At 42.6% G+C, this 23,473-nt stretch overlaps 2 protein-coding genes across 16 annotated transcripts in view; both read left to right on the top strand.

Moving 5' to 3' along the window:
* Positions 1-2,762: 2,762 nt before the first annotated feature.
* Positions 2,763-19,236, top strand: zmp:0000001167 (protein phosphatase 1 regulatory subunit 12A). 14 transcript variants are annotated; one of them, XM_032523689.1, is made up of 25 exons: positions 2,763-3,150; positions 8,035-8,165; positions 8,392-8,510; positions 10,136-10,292; positions 10,456-10,600; positions 10,694-10,768; positions 10,890-10,969; positions 12,800-12,993; positions 13,100-13,209; positions 13,299-13,496; positions 13,671-13,753; positions 13,854-13,943; positions 14,193-14,294; positions 14,378-14,479; positions 14,575-14,665; positions 14,759-14,881; positions 14,972-15,074; positions 15,191-15,294; positions 15,394-15,453; positions 15,791-15,898; positions 15,981-16,085; positions 16,992-17,042; positions 17,264-17,314; positions 17,573-17,589; positions 17,947-19,236. In XM_032523689.1, exons 1-24 carry the CDS (start codon positions 2,875-2,877, stop codon positions 17,573-17,575), a joined length of 2,661 nt encoding a protein of 886 aa, XP_032379580.1. In that variant the 5' UTR covers positions 2,763-2,874; the 3' UTR covers positions 17,576-17,589; positions 17,947-19,236. The 14 variants fall into 14 exon arrangements, with proteins under 14 accessions (XP_032379580.1, XP_032379575.1, XP_032379572.1 ...); XM_032523684.1 differs by having other exon boundaries at positions 15,735-15,898; XM_032523692.1 differs by lacking the exon at positions 17,264-17,314 and adding an exon at positions 15,735-15,757 and having other exon boundaries at positions 2,764-3,150; positions 15,844-15,898.
* Positions 19,237-21,261: 2,025 nt separating this feature from the next.
* The window catches only part of pgghg (protein-glucosylgalactosylhydroxylysine glucosidase), a 7,620-nt gene continuing 5,408 nt past the window's right edge, over positions 21,262-23,473 (top strand). Inside the window, exons 1-6 of one of the 2 annotated variants that reach the window (XM_032524185.1) lie at positions 21,262-21,386; positions 21,495-21,536; positions 22,022-22,339; positions 22,427-22,637; positions 22,719-23,154; positions 23,227-23,346. In XM_032524185.1, the coding sequence (XP_032380076.1) occupies positions 22,096-22,339; positions 22,427-22,637; positions 22,719-23,154; positions 23,227-23,346 (1,011 nt within the window). In that variant the 5' untranslated portion in view covers positions 21,262-21,386; positions 21,495-21,536; positions 22,022-22,095. Of the gene's footprint in view, positions 21,537-22,021; positions 22,340-22,426; positions 22,638-22,718; positions 23,155-23,226; positions 23,347-23,473 lie in introns of both variants that reach the window. The other variant, XM_032524184.1, reaches the window with a different exon arrangement.

The following is a 23,473-nucleotide window of genomic DNA, read 5'->3' as shown; positions in this document are numbered from 1 at the left end:
CCAGCCTTCCAGCTCTCTAAAGCTCAAAAACGTGCTGTGTTTGCCAAACTTACAGCTGCTAAGAGGATGACTGCAACATGTGGAATCCACCTCATGACTTATCTGTTCGTTCATGGATCCTTACCTTTTTGGATGTCATGTACATGGAACTTTCAACGACTCGTCTGGGTGGAGCCCCAGGGAAGACTTTGGACTTGGCACAGCATTGCTGAGTCCTTGAAGGGAATGCTGTAGCCTTTTCTTTTGTTTGTGTGTGTGATTGGTCCCTTGTCTTGTGTCTGTCTGTGTGTGTGTGTGTCTGTTTCTGCACGTGTTTTGTCTCCCTCACTCCCGTTTTTTTCCTTTCTGTGATATGTGATATGAGATGTGCCCCTGGGACACGTTCCTATGTCCCAGTGTGTTGTTTGTAACTGTTCGTGAGTGTTATGTTTAATTCTTTCCTTTTTCTGAATATAAAAATTAAAATTAAAATTTGATCACAAAAAAAAACCGTTTCCAGCCATTTCTGCCATATGTCAACAGAGATGGCAGTCTATGCACTCTGTGAGTGATCACTCCAATTGCGATCAAGCTGCTATCTACATTTTGCTGCTATTTTGCAAGCTACTATTTTATAAAAAACCTTTATTTTAATATTTTATTTAAAAAAAAAAATATTAGTAAATTGTGTGGGTATTTATTTGGGCCTGAATTGTCTGATAGCTTAAATATGAATCACAGACGAGGGCCAGATGAGCCCCAGATGTAAAATATGAGTCACAGATCAGGGCCAGGTCATGGCATTAATATCTGTCTCTGATCTATTATTCCAACATGTTTTGGACCGTTGGAAAGGATGGGCCCGGCCCAGGTCTGTTTATTAGAGCTACGCCAAATGCTAATGAAGACCTGGCCCAAATACATTTTGCTGTCTGGGACAGCTGTATCAACCATGCCCCGGGATAGAGTTCTGAATCAGTTTTTTTTCCTTTGTTGTTTGTTTACTGTTACTTTTGACATTGTTATTGTTAATGTTGTTATTGGAATGTTTTCTGTACTGTTGCAATATCTGTTCGTTAAATATCTTGTTCCTATTTTATACATTTTAACCAGTGCTAATTTAAATAATATTAATGATATTAAATAAATGAATAAACAAACACGTTGCCCAATTGTTATTGTCTTTATTTAATATATTTTCAATGAACGGTTAGTTACCTTTACATCAATTGGTTTCTCAACTGTACCATATGAGTTGAGACAAAGTTGAGACAAAAATCCCCTTATTTTCATGAGCTAATTGTGGAAAATATAAACTGGCCTACTTATGGATATTGTTGATTGATAATATCTTAGTTTACAAGCTAATGAAATGTCATGTGGCATGTCATGGGGAAATTAACTTATTTTCAGTATCTATTTTTGTGTGAAAATCAAAATGCAAAAAGTGTCTCAGCTGCACTCAGTCTACCCTATGGCTGGGCAGCGAAATCAAGTTGTGAACACAACATGACATACAGTACGACTGAGTTGAACCTGTTTGTAAATGCCTGAGTCATGTTTCTATCCACCTGATGAATGTCCAATACTCACTCTCTTTTAGCTCTGTTTTTGTTCTCTGCCAACTCTTAAGGTAAATATTTGGCTTTTTGGCTGCTAAATGCTCCACTAGCTAAATGTGTCCGTCTATCTACTGTTTGGTGCTCAGCAGGTAGTGTAGGCTACAGTGTGTTTCCGTTACACTTGAGGTGAACCAAAAGAAAGTTCCAGATTGGAAGATTTTTTTTTTTTTTTTTTACAGTCTATTGTAGTATGTAGGCTATATGGTTAGTCTGCCTCTGAAGTTTTTATATGGAAGGAATGGGATATATATGTGATTTATTGTAAAACGTGTATTTGGAAATTATGTTGGCCTTATTGATAATTTTACTCTTTTAGATGTCATTCATTTTGTGAGAGTCAAAGTAAGCGGTTTTATTGTGATTCTCACCAAGCCACACTATAAGTCCATAATGAATTGGCGTCAGTAGAGAATTTGCACTAAATTGTAATTGATGACAAGTAATTTTACCCTTATTTGTGTGTGTGTGAGAGAGTGGGTTGTTCAAAATAATAAAAAATAAAGGCTTCAAAATAATGAAACTATCACCTTATTTGTGTCCAAATAAAATGATTGATTGATGTCCACAAGGATAAATCTTTACGCAGCAGTACGCAAAAGACAACAACAAAAAGGAAATGAACACGTTTTGTAAATACAAAATAGAATGAATACACTCATTAAAACAATTCAAGTTAAATTATGAGTAGAAATGCACAATCTCAAAATATTCACATTTGTATTAAATGGTATATTGCTCACGCTATCTAAAAATAAAATAAAATAATAAAATCTAATAAATTTTAGATTACAAATACATCCGAAAATGCTTCTCATCTTCATTCACCTTAAGTGAATGTAGCCTTGGCCAGGTGGGTAAATTTACTGAGGAAATACAGGAGCTTGTTTTAGAATCATAATCATTCATTGGGGTTATTTGGGGTCTGCACTTACATTCGTGCAAGCCTATTGTTGTTTTCTCCGATTAAGTTATTCACTATTGTCTTGTAAATCATAGCCTAGTCTATGAGAAAGTGACATTTTATATATATATATATATATTAATATATTTAATAGTAAAATATAAATTCAGTACATTACGAAGAAAATATTTTCCGAGTGGCACTTGAAGGCAGCATAGGACTGCCACAAGTTACAAGTTCCCAGTGAAGTTAACGGCTTCGGTTCCCGTGTGTCTCCACCAGGGGGCACAGCCCGGGGCTCACTCGAACGAAACCAACCACTCCGTTCTCTTCGTACCATGAGCTGAATCTGTCCGGGACAGACCAGGGAAGATGGCGGCCACTGACCATTCCCGGTCCGAAGCTGCCAAACAGCGACGGCAGGATCAGCTGCAGCGATGGCTGGGCTCAGAGACGGATCGGACGGGATTGGAGGCCCGGGACACTTTGAGCGGTTCCGGGACGCGGCGGGCGAAAGTCCGGTTCGCCCAAGGAGCCGTGTTCATGGCCGCCTGCTCCGCCGGAGACCGGGAAGAAGTGGCAGCGCTACTCCGGCAGGGAGCTGACATCAACCACGCCAACATAGATGGTCTGACAGCGCTTCATCAGGTAGGAAGGTTAACGTTAACGCTAGCTGTTAAGGATCGTCTCAATCTACGTGTTTTTTAGTTGAGCGTTGAGTTGCTGCTGCTATCTGTCGCTCTACTAGCGGTAATGGTTCAACGTATCCTCACAGCGAAGAAGCATTAACCTAACTTATCGTGGAGTTAGGTTAAGTTAGTTAGAGGTAAAAACGGAAAGGTACTTTGATTTTAACATACTGTAACGTTAGCTTAAACTGAACCCATCACTTTGTCATCTCTAATGTTATGTGTTTTTAAAAGTCCCAGCAGCACTTCTGGCCTGTGTTACGTTAGCCTGTTGGTAGACTGGGCCATTCACACTGTTTTATATAGGAGCTAAGTCATAGACTTCTTTTTCTAGCATACAATGTAGAGATATAGGGATATGAGTGAGCTGCATAAACCAGTCACTAAAGAGCCTGTGGGATCATTTTAGACATTAAAAGGCACTGACTCACTCAGTCCTTGGTGGAGTCTCAGTAAAAAAGGAGGTCATTTTCAACATCTAATCAACAGGTCTTTAGTGTTTTTCTAAAGGAAGAAAGCAAAATGGAAGCCTGTTGGGGATTGTTGCTTTTTGCATGTCCCAAAATGAGTTCACTTATGATCATGTTTAGTGCTTTAAGGTCCCTCCTTCCCTCCCCTTGTCTTCAGTCATAACATAGAGGAGTAGTCTGGACAACATCACTGTCACACAAGCCCTCGTTGATTCAGTATTTCCTCTGCTTTTATGATACCGTGTGCCATAAGCACATTGCTTACCTCTTCTCATACATTGAACTAGCACTTACAGGGGGTTTACTTTTATATCTTAGCAAGCTTGTCAACATAAAATATGTGCTTTTAATTTTCCCTGACCCCACCCCCAACACAGCTGAATTGTGGTTTCGCTGTTGTTGCAGTGACATCATGCTTAGAGATGATTGGTGTTTTCCCCCTAATTTAAGCCAATTGTGTGTATTTGATGAAGTTACTTTCCCATGACCGGTTCAGATGAGTCTGTGAGCATGTTCCTGTCTGGATGTTACTTGGTGAAAGTGCCTTCCCTTTGGCTGATCCACCACATATTGGATTGTCATCCAGTGTGGTCCTTCTCCTGCCCACCATCCCTTTCTCCCCTGTTGCTCATCGGTTGTCTGGCAACCAGAATTAAATATAGGCCCACACTTTCCAAACTTTCCATCCTCTCCATCCAAAGCCTTTCTGTCTTCTTCTCTATGCTTTCTCTCTCTCTCCTTTGCCCTCCTCCCCCACTCATCCTCCTCCTCTTCTGTCTCTCTTTCTTCTTCCCCTTGCCAATTCCCCATGGTGGGGACTTAAGGGATTTCGGATGAAGAAATGGAAAACATTCCTCGAACAGCACAAGCTGCTGTTGTCAAAGACAATTTCCACAATGAGTCACTTGATGACCCAATGAAGGAGTCTGTTGGGTGGCTGTGTGTGCACCCTCGTAATGCAGAGGGCCCTCTGTTCATTCATTCAGCTTGGAGCACCCACTTGTTCAGAGGTATCCCCTCTGCTGCCAGTGAACGCTGCTTTTGACTTGCAAGGTTCTGGCTCTGCTTTGTACTACGAGCCTCAGCTCAGACTCTTAAAAAAACGATCACTTTTTTCTTTTTTTTCCACCCTACTACCTGACTAATTATCTTATATTACGAAGGAGGGTGGAGACTTGTAGCAGCTTTGTGATTAGTTCATTTAGTCCAAAAGCAAAGCCTCTTAGATGGCTTAAGGCAGGCTGATGGACAAAGTTCTGTGTGACTACAGACACTTGCTGCTGTTGCATCCTGCAGAGTAACTGATTATAATGAATGGCTTGAAATGCTGGCAGTTTTAGCAGATGTCATCTCATTTATTTATTTACTCTCAATTCAGGCTGATCTGTTTTAGGGCTACCTGCTCGTTTAAAATTTAAATTTTCTGAAGTTTGTTTTTAGCCATGTTAGCTACATGACTGCTGGTCTGTCAGTGCACCACTTTTGTCCAGATTAAGATATCTCCTTAACAGTACTTTTTATGACCAACTATCTACAAAACTAATGACATTCCCATCAGTCTCAGAGCTGTACTTTGTGTTAAGTGGTACTTAGCTCATGTTAGCATGCTAAGCTTAGATGGTGAACATGGTAAACGTTAGTGTGGCTATCACCAGACCAAGCCAAGCTCAACAGATTTGAGATTGAGCACTGGTCTGGGGAGTCTGCTCTGTGTTTTCCCTGCACAAGAGGAGTGACCAACGGGCATAGCTCAAATGACTCTGTACGCAATTAGAAAGTCCTTCAACCAATCAGACCAACAAGCTGCTGTTCTGTTAATAGAGCTCAACAGTCCCCCCCACAGCGGGTTCCGGAAGTAGAAATACAGTGCAGTTTCTCCATTGACAATTGGAGAATAAGCCATAAAATTGTAACCGTTGATGGTAGGGTTAAAACCAGCTACCACATGACTAAGCGATTTTATATGCTCATATAGATTCCAAAAGCTCATGAGGCACCAACCTTGTTTTGAGATAAATGTCTTTTATTCACGATATCTTGGATTAGTACTTCATTACCCACAATCCTGGAAAATCCCTCGATCCCACAGTATGGCCTCTGATTGGTGGAACTCATGCTGGTGAGGAGGGGGAGCTGTTGGTACCCGATCTGTGCGCATGCGCAAGATGTTAATCCTGTTTTACGAGGATTTGTAACACTGCACGAATCACGATATGTTCCCACGCTTCTGTCGTTATCCTCCACCCGGAAGCTAATGTTAGTTTAGCTAACAGCTAATTTGGCTAACCACTATCTGACAGCTTGATTCAGTCTTAAATAATGTTAACTCAAGCTAAACACTGGGAAAACAGGCTATAGCTGACGTAACAGCTGTTATATATTTTTAACGGTTATTTTCAGCTTTTATTTTGAGGGTCTAAGTTATTACATGCTGTCTCAGCTAGCGGTTAGCCAAATTAGCTTTTAGCTAAACAAACCATAGCTTCTTTTATTCAGTGGTTCACAGTGGTTTATGGGAAGAGTTGTTCCCTTGCTCAGTAATGAAAATATGTACACAGTCTTGTACCTTTTGACTTTTTTTTGGATTTTGTTTCACTCAGAATTATATGTTGTATGTTTATGAGTCACGTGGTAGCTGGTTAGCCTAAGCTAAGGCATGGTCTAAAACTCTTTTTCTATAAGGCTTATTCCAACCGTCAATGAGAGAAATGAATGGGAAATTTAAGGTCTCTTGGAGGAGGGGGCGGGACTGTTGAGCTCTGTAGAGCGCTATACATCCATGGTTGCTGCACTTTGGTGGCCGCTATGTTGAATACAAACAAGAAGCTGGTTGGTCGCTTCTCTATCGTCATTGTGTTAGACCTGCCAATAGCGCGCCAGGTAGAAAAGCCAGTTTGTGATTGGTTGTAAACTGATGCAGGAGAATTAAACGTGCAGGTTTCCAGACTGAGCTGCAGGGCGAAATCAAGTCGCTGGCAGAGTGGGAGGGGTTTACCCAGTCTAGGTTAAACATCACTTTACATCAACATTGTCACTGGGAACATGTTGGCATGTTAGCATTTAGCTTAACCAAAATGCACCACCAAAGTGAACATAAAATGACCAAAATATATAAATGCATACCACACTGTTGTCAAAACCCACACAATCGACATATAGACAAACTTGCAGACACCATCTTGAAAGTTTGTGATTAATACTGTATGAGGATGTAACCAAGTGGCACTTTATGTTTTAGATATTACCTTGTGATTTTAGTTGTACTTTGTTTTAATATGTATCATATTGTATGTTTTATGTAAAACACTTTAACACATTTTTTTATCTGTGAAAAGCTACTTATTTTCTTATTTTACATAAACTTCCTGTGTGCTCAGTGCAGGAATGATTAATCAACCAGTCAACCATCAAAAATAATAATATAATTGACTATTTTGCTTAATTACTAGATTCATTGTTAGTCATTTATCAAGCAAAAGTGTGCTAATATTCTCTGTTCCAGCTTCACAAATGTTAGGATTTCTTTAAAATTACAACTTTCAGCCAAAACAAGCAATATGACAACATTACCTGTTGCTAATACACACTGCAAACAACCTAAATTTAAAAATCTATATACTATATACAAAAAAAACTACCACCGTTGGAAAGGTATTGCAATATTTCTAGTACAAATCAACCTCCTTTGATGAAAGTGCAGAAATCTCCCTCATTCTGTGTTGCTTCAAGGTTAGTTGTTTTTCTAGGAAATCCTTAAACCATGTTTGTATTTAAAACGGGCGGAAATAATCTGAACCCACTGGCAAGTTTTATGACTTTTTTTCAAAGAATGAATTTAATAACCAGAGCTTTTTTGCAGTAAAAAAGAGGCGTGCACAGATCCAACCAAGTTTTTTTTTTCTTTTAAGTATTAAAGCAACATATAACATACTCCCATGAGGTCTGCATGGGATTCATCTCGGGACTTGTGTTGGGTCACATTGGGCTTTCAGCTCGTCCTTGCTTCCGGAAAAGCAGCTAAATAGATTTTCTGTTTCACTCTCGCCACAACTAATGACTATTTTGAAAAGTACTTGAGGGCTTTTAGCAGCCCACTTAAAAGAAAGTCATTACAAGTAGACACAGTAGTCATTGTTTAAGCCCCAGTGCTTTAGATAAATTTAATAGATTCTGGATCAGTGTTTGCAGTTTTGACTTTGGTTACGAACCATAATGAAGTGGGTCTAAGATCTTCTCTACTGAAACTGGAGTCTGTCTGGCGTGTGCCGCTGGTTTCTGTTTTTTAAATGTGCGCAGTGGGGATTCTCATGATAAACGACCAACAATAAACACATGTATAGCAATCCATCGTGTGGTTGCGTGTCGTTTTGCAGGCCTGCATTGATGAAAATGCTGAGATGGTGCAGTTTCTGGTGGAGAGCGGGAGTGACGTCAGCAGAGGGGACAACGAGGGCTGGACTCCTCTGCACGCTGCAGCCTCCTGCGGCTTCATCCAGATCGCTAAGTGAGTGGTGACCGTCACCACACTGACACATGATTGCCATTTAACTTAAATACCCCAAAGTATTTCTGTCAAACTTGAGTTAAAAGGCTGTGGTCGTGAATAATATTTTATAATATTGCAGTGAATTGTAAAAATAACGCTGATGTCAGTGTTTATGTGTCATCATATTCTATTTTACCTGTTTCATTCTCAACTCGACACTGTATGCTGTGTGTTGTTTTTGAAGATACCTGATAGAGCATGGTGCTCACGTCGGGGCGGTGAACAGTGAAGGAGAGCTCCCTCTGGACGTGGCCACAGAAGATGCCATGATGAGACTTCTCAAAGGGGAAATCAAAAAACAAGGTGAGGAATCGCTCCGTCACGCCACCAGCCAATGGCGGTTACTTTTTCAAATTGACGGGTGACTTTGCCTTGTATATCAGCCACAGTGGCGGGTGGAGTGGTTTTCAGCGCTAGTCCGTGACATTGGTTTAAAAATTTGGCACCATATCTCCGGTAATAGTAGGCTCAACGCGGACTCAGCAGTAGCAACTGTTGAGGGCGAAGTAAAGAAAAAGTGGTGCATTGTGGCGAAGGGAAAACGAGGGATTGGTTAGCCTACTAGGGTTGGGTGATGTCCCCTAAATTGGCAGTTGATCAGACATACATTTAAATGCCCTCTGTAAATAGACCGTATTAAATGCAACCGCTGGTAGGGGCAGTACATTACAACTTGTCATGTCAATTTCCCGTTCACTAGGATTAGTGTGTCTGACAGGGTGGGGGGGCGTGGCATCACAATGGTGGCTCTCCATCGCGACGCCAGTCAACCATCACGATGATCAATGATATATTGTACATTGGCACAACCCTATAGCCTACCTTACAGATGACCAATCCATGCACTGTACGTACTGTCGAACCTACTCGTCTTCAGAAAATGCAAACAATTTGTTCGTTAGAGGAACAACTAACCTTAAATTAGAGGCACTAAAAGACCACGAGTCATCCAAGTCTCATATCAAGTATACTGCCATACAGCTGGCAAAGATGGAACCCCAGGAGCAGAGTGTGGCAATAAAGGCAACAACAAAAATTTACATCACTTTAATATGAATAAAATATGTATTATTAATACAAAATAATGTACTGAAGCCATTCAAAAGATGTGCACTCTCTTTTATAAATTTTGAATTCTGGGAAAAAGTGGCTGGTAAAAAATATAACTGGCTGGTAAAATTGGTCATCCACCAGCAACTGTAGTTGGTGGGCAAAAAGGTTAATTTCCTACCCTGGTTGCTATCTATACAGTATGTTAAATATTTATGCCAAATGACCGGAGACCTTTCTGCAGTTTGTAGTTTCACAGATGGGTAGAAGCTTTCTCTTATCTTTGAAACATTTTTACAGTATGTTTGTACATGACGTATCTGATCGTATTTGCAAATGGCAGCTTGAAGGCTGCTGGTGTTTGAAACAATGTGAGCACAGTGTTGCTGATTAGGTGCTTTTAGTTATCTGTATATTGCGGTTGGATTGCGGCGGGTTTTATATGTGGTTTGGCATCAGTTAATCCTTCTAGGAGCAAAATAAATGAGGAACTCATACAGAGCTCACGCCAAAACCTGCTTTGCATTTCATGTCTCATGTCCTGCTTAGAGGCACCAGGAAATAGAAATGAGGACAGAGTCACTGTGTACCAAATGTTCTGTGACCTTCATAGTACTAAAGTATACTAAGGCTCCAGGCTTATATTTTTATCACTGTCAAATACACACAGTGCTAAGATTCATCATGCAGCTGAAACCACGGATGACCACTATAAGAATATGAAATGAAATTTAATATTTTGTCTTCTGACTGCAGCCCACAGTATGTTCTGTATATTAAACTGATAAGAGATTTTGTTTTGTTTTGAAACGTCTAAAATCAGACTTGTGTGTGTGTCTGCGTTTTACAATCGCCACTGTTTCATGTGTGCATCACAGCAATAGACGTGGACAACGCCAGGAAGGAGGAGGAGAGGGTCATGCTACAGGACGCCATGGCGGTGCTGGCAGGAGGTGGCACCCTCACACCTCACCCAAATACCAAGGCAACCGCTCTGCACGTTGCCGCTGCCAAAGGCTACATCGAAGTCCTGAAGTGAGAAACAGTCTACACACATGAGCTATGACAGCTTGTTAGCTTTTGTCTTAATTTGGTATCACACCAAGTCAAACTGCTTTTATTCATAGCGTCTTCTCCTGGGTATTCCTCATCTTCTCCCCATCTTGTTGATTCTCTCCGTCTTTCCTCCCCTCTTCAGGGTGCTATTACAGTGTGGGGTGGACGTGGACAGCAGGGACGTCGACGGATGGACGCCCCTGCATGCTGGAGCTCACTGGGGACAGGAGGAAGTGTGCTCCCTGCTGGTTGACAACATGTGTGATATGGGTGCCGTCAACAATGTGGTAAGTGCGAGACAAACCACCGTTTCCTCTGCATAGACTGTTGAAGCCTTTATTGGTGCCATGACTGATGATGCACTGTGAATGTCCTTATAGGGCCAAACACCTCTAGATGTAGCAGATGAGAACCTGACGGACACTCTGGAGGAGCTGCAGAAGAAGCAGAACGCTGTGAGTCTGCCTTCAAAGAGGCTCCACAACTATCTCACTCAGTTAGATAAACCTGATATGATTGATAGTGTTACAGCGGCGAATGTTCTCTTTGTTTATGTGTGTTTATATTCCTCTTCAGTTACGCAGCGAGAAAGAGAAACAGACTCCTGTTATTGAGACCAGCCCGCAAATCTCCATGGTACCAGTTCGCACACGCAGGTCAGTGCCAGTGTGTTGGTGTGTGGGCATGTGTTGTGTGTGTGTGTGTGTGTGTGTGTGTGTGTGTGTGTGTGTGTGTGTGTGTGTGGGCACACGCTACGCTGTTCCTCAGTTGAATGCAGTAATCCCAGTACTATTAGCTTGCATGCAGGTGTGATGTAAAGAGCCCCAGCATTCCTTTGAACCTTGTTGCTTCTATCCACTGACATCACACTGGATCCAGGGCTCCACATTTACTTTTTGAGGCACTTGTCCTTTGGACAAGTGCATTTACGTTTCACTTTTCCATGCACAAAAGTCACTTGTCCAGTTTAGTCCATAATTTTGTGTGTGTTTTTCTAATGCAGAATTCAAACAATACATTGAAAGCATCCAAACACTATCAACAATAATACAATTCAGTTGAAACAAATGTGTCCCAAGAATAGACTTCCCCTTCAACAAGGAAAAAGGATCTCTAGACTCCATAATATAAAGTAATACTTTGCTCGCCGGTGTGCAGTGTATCACTAGGTATTGGTAACTTTAACTTAGCTATAGCTACTATATCTAAAATAATTTTGTAGACATACCAATGGATTAACGTCTTTTTAATTTTCACTTTGTACCTAGCATAAGCTAATTTAAAAGGTGTAGCTACTTTACAGTTGATTATTTGCTGATATTTAATCCGGCAAGTCGCGGAGCTAAGGTTTTAAAAATAACGGACGGACAAACGAGCAGCTGAGGAGTAACGTTACGAGGCAGAGAGCCATGCAGTCGTTAAATGAGTCACATTAACTTTATGCTTCAAACCACATTGCTATCGCCCCAAGTGTCATCTGTATTCGGCTCGTTTTCTGTCAACGATGTGGTAATGTTAAAGCGGAGTTAGCAAGCTAACGTTAGCCAGCTAACACCCGCTGGCTGGCCGCCGTGCTTTTATACTGCTTCGCTTACAGAGAATGAGCTGAAAAGCGGCCTGGGTATAATGTTAGCCGTCCGCTGCCCCGGTTTGTAGGGAAAAATGTCGTTTTTAAATCAGTTACATAGACGTAATGAGTGGCACATAACGTTAAGTAACATGGCATTTTATTTTGTTAGAGATTTCATTTTTCTAGTGGGGCAAGTAAGTATGTCTTCCACTTGCCCTACAAAAAATCCACTTGTCCCGGACAAGCTTAAATGTCGAGCCCTGGGATAGATGTAGCTGGCAGTGCCATTCTGTGCCCCAGTTTCGTACTGAATACTCAAATGTATATACTCTAAAACACGTAACTACTTACTTTTGTTTGATGCTTTTGTCCTACACTGCAAAATAGAATAGAACAGTAAAAATTACAAGACAGGAATATCTGTTTTTGGCTAATCTAGTAAATTAAATGACTGACAAATCAAGATAACAATAATTTTTAAAAATGTTTTACTGGCAGTTTAGATCTTGAAGGACAATATAAGTGGCATTCTATTTCATACCCAAAGCCAAAATGATGCACTATTATATTAGTACAAAACATGTACTTTGTAGTATACAGTATGTGGTTTGTGCACACATTTGTGGAGATGCTCTATTGCTATCTTATCCCTGTGGTTTGCATTTTGACATATTGAGGAAAGATTATGGAAAATAACTGATTAGGTAAAAAAGCTGTAGGTTGAAGTTACATATAGCTAAATGGTGATCTAGTGATAGGACAGATGGCATCACAGAAAGTGACCCACTATTCCACCCACCATGTGTTGATCAGCGCATGCTCGCTCTAATTGGCTGCATGTGGAATGATTGTCCTCACTGATCAGCTCCCTGCATGCCACTTGTTGTTCCACCCCACCTTGGCCCCGCCCCTGCAGGACTTCTATCTCTCGTATGAGCAGTAAGGAGAAGATCTGCCTCCATGAGCGAGAGAAGCACCCACCTCCCGCCCTGCAGAGCAGCCCGGCCGAGGACGATGAGGAGGAAGGCCAGACGGGGCAGAGCCAGGGGAAGGCCTCCAGCAGCTCCAGCTCGGAGGAGGAGAGCGAATCGGAGAGCGACGCAGAGTCGGGTAAGAGAAGCTGCTGCTGTCTGTATTTTGAAGGGCGTCTGTGTTGTGACGTTTTTTTATGATTCTACCAGTGACTTATTCATTTCTGACCTTTGCACGGCTGCAGAAAAAGCAAAAAACCGAGAGATAATAAACAACTTGAACAATAAACGCAACGCCACCAGCCTGCTTCCTACCTCCTTGTCAACGAATACTGCCGCAAGCCAAGTGAAAAAGGTACAATTTTGAGATATTATATAGGTATAGAACATCAAATGTGAATTTGACACTGAACAATACAGTGATGACTTCTGCTGGCTCTGTAGCAGGACCCAGGCAAGCCCCCAGCCCCAGAGGCCCCGGTCTCCTGGAGAACTTCTCTGAGAAAGGCAGGCAGCTCGGTGACTCTGGGCTCCGCTGGACTGTCTGACCCCAGCCAAGACCCCAGCAGACCTCCAGAGACTGTTGTGGGCATGACCCGCTCCGCCTCCAGCCCCCGCCTCAGCTCTGAGGCCGACACCAAGGTACGCACTTCAGGCGCTCACATGATTCAAGGATTTATACACCCATGAAACCAGTTACTGTTCTATTTATCTAATCTAGATCTAATGTGACTCCAAATAAAGCCTTCTTTTACAGCTTGTTTTCGCTGAGTCACATAAAATAACTGATATAACGATCTCACCCCTTGATCTTAGGAGCCGAGGCTCGCTCGGGTACCGCCCATCCCTACACGGAGACTCTTAAGTATTCCAGACAGCAGCCCTGACAACTCCAACAGGTGAGTCAGTGCTTTCATATGCTTCTGCATTTGCTAAAACAGAATCTGTCTTTCTGAGTCACTGCATATGTGCCCTTGTCATCCTGTCTCCCTCTCTCAGTTGGCTAAGTCGTAGCTCCTCTTACACCCGGCGCCTTTATAGTCAATCAGGGAATGATCTCACTAGTTCCACCCCCTCTTTGCTACACAGGTCAGTCATGCTGCTCGCTGCCACGTCTTCGTTTTTTTGTTTGCTCTCCTGTTTGTGTGTGATTTTTATTATTGCTGTTTCACAGCTTATTACATTCCCCCGGCAGTGAACACTTGTGTGTGGCTGTGTGTGTGTGTGTGGCTGTGTGTGTGTGTGTGTGGCTGTGTGTGTGTGTGTGGCTGGCTGTGTGTGTGTGTGTGGCTGTGAAAGATGTCTTTGTGTTTTCAATGGGCTTTGTCTTGTTTCTAGCTCATCTTATGGAAAGAGACTGGATGACCCCACCCTGACCTCAGCTAGCACAGGATCAAGCTCTGCTGGACTCAGCCGCCTTAATAGTATCTTGGCCCAAAGGTATTTCATTTTAATACAAATTTTCCAATTAATTTTCCTGCGTGTCTTAAAGATCTGAAAGTCACCTCTTATCTTTCTTTAAGACTTCCTCAGGAACAGGCAGAAAAGAAGGATCAGTCTGCCATTACCACCTCCCACTCTAGGAGCATAACCACAGGCGAACAGGAGGCCAAGCAGAGGCGCAAGTGAGTCAAGGCGCGTGTGTGAGTGTGAGAGACAACATTTTATAAATTGTGGGATTGATGGGGCTGCGTGAAATCTAAAAGTGTGACTTGTGTAGATCGTATCTGACGCCAGTGCGGGACGAGGAGGCAGAGGCACAGAGGAAGGCTCGCTCCAGACACGCACGGCAGTCCCGGCGCTCCACTCAGGTACAGACACCATCCACTCAGATGTTCAATACACAAAGTACTGTGTGTCAGTCCGGTACATAAGACTGTGTTTCCTCTTTTTATCACATCAAGGGAGTGACGCTTACAGATCTGCAGGAGGCAGAGAAGACAATGAAGACGGACAACAAAGGGAGAGAAAAGAAGGAGGAGGAAGAGAAAGAGAAGGAGGCAAAAGCGAAGAAGGGCGAGGAGGGGGTGAGAGCCATATATGAGAGTTATAGGCCTGTGTTGCCTGCCCTTATATAATGTCATGACATCACATAGCTGGGAATACTGTGTTTACAGGAAGTGAGCTGGAGGTCTCGTATTGCCAGTCTGCAGAAGTCTGACCTGCTGGGCCTCACACAGCCCGCCGGCACTCCACGCCCTCAGACATCTGACAGGAGAGGTACTCATCATCACTTCCCTCTTCTAACAAAATGTGTAGAGCTTGATATTGACTATGTGGTGTTTGTGAAAATATTTGATTTGCTCTTAAATGACTGCTGTCTGGCTTCGTTCCAGATATTGAGGCCAGCACAGGGGAGAGCGAGACAGAGCGATGGGCCAGGGAGCGCAGGGAGAGGAGACAAGCTCGGGCCAGAAGGAAGGCACAGAGGACCGGGGAGGTGAACCCCACAAACATCTTTTTATATACAACACCAGTAATGTTGGCACTTGACTTTAGTGTCTTATAAGAACCTGTTGCATTGTCTGTGCTTCTGCAGAGTGATGACAATGATCCCAGTGGAGAGGAAGAGTTTTCAGGCAGTGGACTGGAGACACAGGTGGTGTGTGTGTGTGTGTGTTGTGTGTGTGTGTGTGGTGTGTGTGTGTGTGTGTGTGTGTGTGTGTGTGTGTGTGTGTGTGTGTGTGTGTGTGTGTGTGTGTGTGTGTGTGTGTGTGTGTGTGTGTGTGTGTGTGTGTGTGTGTGTGTGTGTGTGTGTGTGTGTGTGTGTGTGTGTGTGTGTGTGTGGTGGGGTGGGTGGGGGTGGTGGGGGTGGGTGTCGTGTGTGTGTGTCTCTGTGTGTGATCCCAGACATAACTGTTTGCTTGTCTTTGTTTACAGACAGACCAACGCTTGAGTTCCAGGTATGACCTCAAGCTCTTTCTTTATTCTGTCAGCAGAGTCTCAATGATAGCGGTGTCTCTGATCTCTGCTCTGCTCATCTACTCAGGCCCTTTAACGACTGCACTCAGGGAGACGGCTCTGACACCAATGATTTTAAGAAGGTCAGCAGACAGACCTGATTTTGAGGTCCAAAAATTAGTTTTTCTTGCCAGTTATTTACTACTCTGTGTTTGCTTGTGTCAGTTGTTCGAGGAGGTCTCCAGAGAAAACAGCCAGCTCCAGTCTCAGCTGCAGGACACCCAGAGAATTATCAGTCAGACCAGGTTGGACCTGGAAAAGGCCACACAGGTGATGACACAGACACACAAACACAACTATTAATCTTTAGTTAAGACAAAAAGCAGCGGTAGTCAGTGTAGAGCAGTGCCTATATGAGTTATCCTGAGCACGCGTTGACCACGTGCCTGGCGTCATCCCGCCTCTCTCCCTTTCATGTCTTCAGCTGTCCTGTTGATTAAGGCCTAAAAATGCCCTAACAGTTATCTTTAAAAATAAAAAAGACAAAATGAAGCATCTTAAAGTGGTGAAACCAGTTGTTGACAGGTTCTATAATTGTGGCCAGTATTGACATCTTCTTCTGTTTCTGTGTTCAGTTCAGGTGGCTGTCACTGCCGTGCTTTGTGTCTACTCAAATCTTCCTCTATTCATCCCAAATACTATTTTTGAAGATGAAAACAAAACATCTTTCTGTGTGTTTTATTTTTTTTATATCGTGGTTTAAACTGTATTGTATGATATAAAAGCTAAAATTCTTTTAAATGAAGAACTAATTCGTTCATCCTCTTACAAATTATGAATTCATTAGCAATGCAATGTGTCCTTGCTCGTGTCAATGCCCTTGGCTTGTGCCTCTACAGCCTTACTTGGTCTGGTATGACCAGTAGCTAATGATGGCTTAAGTTAGCTAATGTTAGCAAACAAAATGCGGTGGGAACTGACATTGTTAACTTTATGACTACTTGTGCTAGTGTTATACTATCTTTTACCCTTTTCCATCGTCCTGTGATTGTCACTTGAGGACACAGTGGTTGTTGTCTTGCTTTAATTGGAAATACAAATCAGCACAGGAGACATCCATGTCAAAATGTTGCAGGTAGTCAGATATTCATGTCTATTTGAACACAGGCCTTCTGGTGATCATGTAAAACAACTGTTAAGGTGATGTTAATGTTATTGATTTGTTGTATTCATTAGAGGCAGGAGCGCTTCACTGACTGTTCAGACTTGCTGGAGCTGGAAAGAAAGGTAATGCATCCCAGCTGATGTTGTTGTTGTTGTTGTTGTTGTTGTAGTAGTAGTAGCTTCATCTGCCTCACTACTGCCACCCCTGCTGTCTGTTGATGCTCTCTCTTCACTACTTGAACCACTTTATTTTACCTGTTTTCACTCACCTTTTGTGATCCGTCTTCATCTCTACATCACCTCCTTTCTGCCCCCCACTGTCCCTCACGTTTCTCTGGCATCAGGACCGGAGGATGTTGGAGCGTCGAATGGCAGAGCTGGAGGAGGAGCTGAAGGTGAGGATACAAGTCTTATCATGGCCGCAGACACTTTGCATGCTTCTGCTTGATTAGCTTGGCTTTAGCTTGTGCAGGCAGCAGTGTTGTCGAGGTACACTGTGGAGTTGTTTAATACAGTACACCCTATCACAGCCTGTTTTCAGGGAGTGTGATAATTGTTTTCTGTTACATGTGATACATTTGGTTGTTTTTCACATTAATGGATGTTTCTGTTTGCCTACCTAACAACTACTTCAAACCCATCTGATCTTCCAGTAATACAGATTGAATAGGTAAAGTCCTTTTCTTTAAAGGAATAGTTCAACATGTTGGGAAATATGCTTATTTGATATGTTGTGTGTCTTTATGATCATTATAAATCCACTGCCGCCATACTGTTAGTTTAGCTTAGCATGAGGACTTCAAACAAGGGGGAAACAGCTAGCCTGGCTCTGTCTAAAGGTAACTTCAGTCTCTTGACTGGAGTCTCTGCTGGTCAGCTGGCATAATTGTTAACTTCCGCCATGTGCCCTGTAATATATAATCTTAACGTCCTATGTATCATAATCCAGTTACGTGAAAACCTGAAATAAATCATCAAACTGGGTTTATATTTTGTTCTAATGTGTACTCCATTTTTTTACCACCAGGTTCTGGTCGACCTGAGAGCAGACAACCAGCGTCTTAAAGATGAAAATGGAGCACTGATCCGAGTCATCAGCAAGCTCTCCAAATAGATGGGGAGAAAGAGACACGAAGAGCAGGGATTCCCCCTCACCCTCTTCCTCTATCCCTCCATCCATCCCTCCCTCCCACCCTGCTTCTACACATTCCTCCCAGTGCCAAAGAGTGTGAGAGAGAGGGGAGAGAAGCAGCAGAATGTCCTATGTACATGAACACCACAGCTTGACTTGGATTGTGATGCCTTTCTGTGAACAGCTGGAGTGGCTTTTGTGTGCCTTGCGGCCCGTTTGTCACAGGAAGACCTATGGAATGAAGGCCTGTGGCTACATTCAGAGGCTCGACAACAGCCAGAAAGCCTACGGCTGGTGCAACACAACACATCTACGACAACTGTGCATCAGGGGAACACTAACATGCACACACATTCCTATGCGTGCATCACATCTTTCCTCCATGCACATTCCACGAGCGCACAAGGCAGCTTGGGCCTTAAAGTTCTTACTTTAGTATTTTTTTTTTTGTGAACACGCTCACGTCACACATTTACAAATTTACTCCCCTCACAGTTCAAATCTAACGTGTTGTCAAGCAGTGACCAAGATTTTGATTTGGTGTAGTAAAAAACAGCTCTGTAACGCATTTCAGCCTTGTCTTTACATTCAGCACGTACGTCCTGATGACAGGGGGAAGTCCACGAAACTCTGTTGGGTTGTTTTGTTTCCACATGCAAATGTTTGAACCCACCTACCTCTCCACCTATGCACTTCCCCACATACATTTTTGTTTTTGTGACCACAGACACACTCCATTCTCTTAAAATGACCGCAGAACCAGGTCAGTCGACCACAGCACTTTACTCTCTGCAAAGCTGTAAAAGATGTACGTTGACGCTTTGCCCGTCCTCCAGACAGACAAACTCATTTCAGAGCAGCACCGTCTCGCTTAGTGAGTGGAGGGAGAAGTTACCCATAGAAGGTCAAAGGTCATTGCACAATTCCAGAAATTGCTGTTCTGTCAAAGCCTATTATGCTATGGATGGTTATTACCAATGATAAGATTATTGTCATAGTTTTTCATTGTCAATTCCTCTCTTGTAAGGGAGCATGGTTATGTATATTATATGTGTATAAATATTAGTCTTGGATAATACCCCCTTTTGAAGTAAAACTCATGTAGCCTTTCTTCACATGTTGGTTTTCTAATATATTGAATGGCTGTCTGCACCCTAATAAAAGTCTGTAGTGACTGCCTGGTTATTATGTACACTTAAGAATTTGTTTCCACCTCCATCTTTTTGTTCACAAAAGTATTGATTGAATATGACATCACTCTTTAACAAGGATGCATCCTAACACTATTCCCATCCACAACACTAAATCCTACATGGATTTCCAGCTTCTTAGTAACGTGCTATGACTGATGGAGTCTTCAAATTGTTTCACTTTTGAGATTTGTGGTCAATTGGTTGTGTTCTTTATTGCCGCTTCAACACATTGTATCATCCAGTTGTTCTGTTTTCTAGTAGCCAGATGTCTTTCATCACTGGTCAGAGAAAAAAAGACGATAAGAACAGCTGCTACACATTGAGCTTAGCAGAGAAAACGGATGTATTTACAGTATGTTCGGACTGTTATATTCATCTACTTCTGCTGCTCCCAGGTGGACAGTACATCATGAGGGACTTGACTGACATAATAGAAATGAGCGTCATTACATGTGCTGGATTAGTGCTCGGTAGAAGTCTGGGTCAAAAGCTGTGAAAGTCCTGTTGTCTTTGAGCTCACGTCCATTTGCACTAAAATGAAATTAACAGCAGTCATCCATCTGTTTGTCTCATCTGAGAGCAGAGAGATGGACCACTGTCCTGCAGGGTAGAAGTACTGACAACAAGCTGAGCTCCTAATAAGGCTGGGCAGTCTGGCCGAGGAACCCGCTCTGTAAATATCCCTCAGGTCTGAGAAAGACAGAGGAAGGGAGCTGGGGAGGAAGAGGGAAGCGGATGGATTGCAGCCTTATATGGACAAAGCACTGCTTTTCCCAGGGTTTGTGGCTCGGATCCCCGGCAGGATGCCAGATGTTACAGAAACAGCTCCTCAGCGCCACCATGTGGTTTAATGAAGGAAATGCTACAGTTGAGCCGAGGGTGATTAAATGTCCTGATTATTACTGTTTTTTACTTTTTTGAAAGCTAGTTTTACAGAACCACTTACATAAAAGAAAAACAAATATTCACAAGAGAAATATTGTGCTTCTGTTAACACAAACCTCAGAACCTCAGAAAATGAGGGGGAAAAGAGAAATGACATCCAACAAAGGACCCCAGCTGAATGCAAACAGAGGATGTTGCAGTTTGTGGCAAGCACCTTAACCTCTAGGTGTACTATGTTAAATTAATAAATGTTGATTGTGGGGCTACATAAATAACTTGCCCCCATTGCCCCCATTTGGACATGGGCATCCCTGCCTACAACCCTGATTATAGTGATAATAATATAACAATAATATTCATTTGTTATGTATTATAAAAACCAGGTTACAAGTACTTCACACAATGAAACAAACAAATGTAAGTGTAAATTAACAAAAGAAATCACTCAGAAGTACTACTGAGGTAAAATCCAGTTAAACTGAACTCAGTATAAGGTCTCCCATTAAAAGTCTCTTTTAAGAAAAGAAGTCCTATTTCCCTAACCTCAAGCAGGTTGTTCCAGAGGCTCTGGGCCTTGACTAAAAAAGCTTGGTCCCAAAATATTGTGTAAGGAGTGACATAAGAGCTAACAGCAAAAAAGGTTAAAAAAAAAAAGAAAAGAAGTGAGTTTAGAGCGACTTATAAGCAAAGTGGAGATGACATGATTTAGCTTGGAGAAAGTGATGTGATACTTCTCGGAAGAGATAGGATGGAAATGTAAACACCTCTCACTGTGACCTGAAGAGAATTTTTTACAGTATCAGCCAAGTAGTCCTAGTGTTTAATTATGAATATATACACGCTAAGTGGCAACCATTACAGCCTGTAACAAGACTGTTCAAATTGTCCAACTGTAACTAAAACTAAAGTGTATATTTATATCGTTAAGACTTTTTTTTTAATGAAAGCTCGGATTTAACGTATCCTGTACAGTGCACTTTAGTGACATTTCACTAAAAATCTAATGAGCATGTTTCATCTGCAGTGGTGTTCTATCTATTGATATACTATATACAGTCTATGTTCAGACATAATCTACTTCATCCTCCACATGAAATCCATACCATGTTTTCCAGCAGACCCATAATCATGTCCAGGTTTTCTTTGCAGCATAGAGGGCTACATGGCCTCCTCCTTCAGTTTTGATACTCGACACTCCTAACTTGGACCCATTTTATCAGCAGCTTTTGAGTTCATTGCTTTCAGTAGACGTGAATTGTAAGGGGAATTACAGCACTTAAGTTTTTTTTGTAAAATAAACTTTATAGAACAAGCAGTTTGGGAACATCTGCAGGTTTTATCTTCAATTTGCTTCTTTTTTTCCAGAACTCTTCGTTGTAGCAGAAACAGATGCGTCTTCCTGTTCAAGTGAGAGTGAAATATTCCCACTGTAGTAGTGTGTGAGTTATGCTGGACGTTTATGCAGACAGACGGCGGACTTTCAGGAGTGGCTTAGTTTGATTGCTCAGATTGAATGTTTATTATTGTTGCCAATGAATGTGTTCAAAGCAATTATTCATTTCAGAAATGCTAAACTATTGAGGGGTTTGTGTCTTTTTTTGTTTTTTTGGGTGCTCATTTTTAAAACTTTCTGTCCACCTATTTGCTTTATGTCTTTGGATGACACATGTCTTGTGACACAAAAGTGCCAAAGTACACAATCTACAAATAGCATTTACTGGCAGGAGCATGTGAAATGCTTCAGTCCAGTAATATTGCATAAATACATCACATAACCATTTTAGTCTCATTGAGCGACTATACCATTGCAAATAGAGGACTGATGGCAAAATATACATGTTTTCAAACCATGCTAACTTGTAGTAAAGTGAGATAATTGTTTATTGTTTAAGAGCTAGGACCCTCTCAACAAACCCGGACTGCATTGGAGAAAAGCAGACTTCCAAGTAAAGACTACCTCATCACAATGTCCTATGACGAAGACCCTTACATCTTCTCCAGCGACACTCTGCCCAGTGACCGGCGCTTCCTCCCTCCACTGGCCAACGGGCTTCTGGGATGGAGGGTGTACAGCAATACCATGCACATGGGTGGTGTATATAACGGGGAGGGTGGACGTTGTCACCGGGCAGATGTTCCCTGTCCTCTCACTGTGAAGGTTGAGACAGATGAGCCAGCCCAGCACACCTATAGCCTGGACACCCACACAGGTATGGGCAGCAGTGTATGACTGTCTGGTTCCAGGAATCTGTGTTGTGAAGAGTTATTGTTGGTAACAATCTCATGTTCTCATCCAGGCATTTTTACCCACACTCTGAGCTCAACAAGTGTAACAGTCACACAATCTCTGTATTCACACCGATACTACCCCAACTTAATGGTGATGGAAATTCTGTTGGTGCGTCAGATGACTTCAGAGGAGCCAATCACTGTTAGGCTGGTCAGTTCATTCACGCCTCAGAGCAAAGACATTGTTTTCGAGTCTGGTCCTGATTACAAAGGAGGAAGGTAAGGTTATAAAAATGTGTAAATTGCACTATGAAGTACAAGAATTATATCTTACACAGTCAACATCCCTCTCACCTTCAGTCACATCCAAGGAAAAGTGACCACTGCTGAGTTCCCAGGAGGTTCCTGTCCCACAGTGCACCTTATCTGGACCCACATACCCCCCACTCTGACACTCGTTCCAGAGCAGAGCCAGGCTCGCTGGGGCTTCGTCCTGGTGGTGGCCAACAGTTTAGACACTGCTGAAGCCAAGTTTGACGAGAGCCTGAATCTGATAGCGACTGGAAACCTGCGTCCGTCTCATGAGAAGGCCTGGAAAGAACTATGGCTGGAGAGCCAGGTGGTGGTGGCAGGGTCAGAGAGACTCTGTAAGGCTCTGATTGGCTGCATGTTTTACCTCCTCAGTGCCTTTCCATCCATACATGACACCTCCAGCTCGTTTGGTGGAGTCAGTCCAGGAGGATTGTCTAATGGTGGGGATGGTCAGGACTACTGGGGTCACGTTTTTTGGGACCAGGTAAGGCAGTTAATGGCTAGCTCTACATGCTGTTTGTTTGGGTTGTATGATGACCCTGCCTTCCTGTAACAGGACATCTGGATGTATCCTGGCATAGCCCTCTTCTACCCCAAGCTAGCCCGAGCTGTGCTAGAGTACAGGGTGGGAACTATAGATGGCGCAAAAGACAACGCCCAAAAGCAGGGCTTCAAGGTATGATTGTCAGTATGATTATCAGTGGGATATACTGTAGGTGTCACCAAAACTCCTCTGTTTCACTGACTATGCATGTAGGTGGTGTTTTGTGAAATCTTTATACAGGATCGGGGGGGGGGGGGGG

Source organism: Etheostoma spectabile, chromosome 8 (genome assembly GCF_008692095.1).
Source record: "Etheostoma spectabile isolate EspeVRDwgs_2016 chromosome 8, UIUC_Espe_1.0, whole genome shotgun sequence".
Taxonomy (NCBI): Eukaryota; Metazoa; Chordata; class Actinopteri; order Perciformes; family Percidae; genus Etheostoma; species Etheostoma spectabile.
The sequence above is the reverse complement of the archived record's forward strand: the minus strand, read 5'-3'. Positions and strand labels throughout refer to the sequence as shown.

Excerpts from the sequence above, each read along its gene's own strand:
- zmp:0000001167 (XM_032523678.1), top strand. The coding sequence starts at position 2,875 with ATGGCGGCCACTGACCATTCCCGGTCCGAAGCTGCCAAACAGCGACGG. Across the intron at positions 13,754-13,853 it reads AGCCCTGACAACTCCAACAG|TTGGCTAAGTCGTAGCTCCT; the intron begins GTGAGTCAGTGC and ends TCCCTCTCTCAG. Across the intron at positions 13,944-14,192 it reads ACCCCCTCTTTGCTACACAG|CTCATCTTATGGAAAGAGAC; the intron begins GTCAGTCATGCT and ends TCTTGTTTCTAG.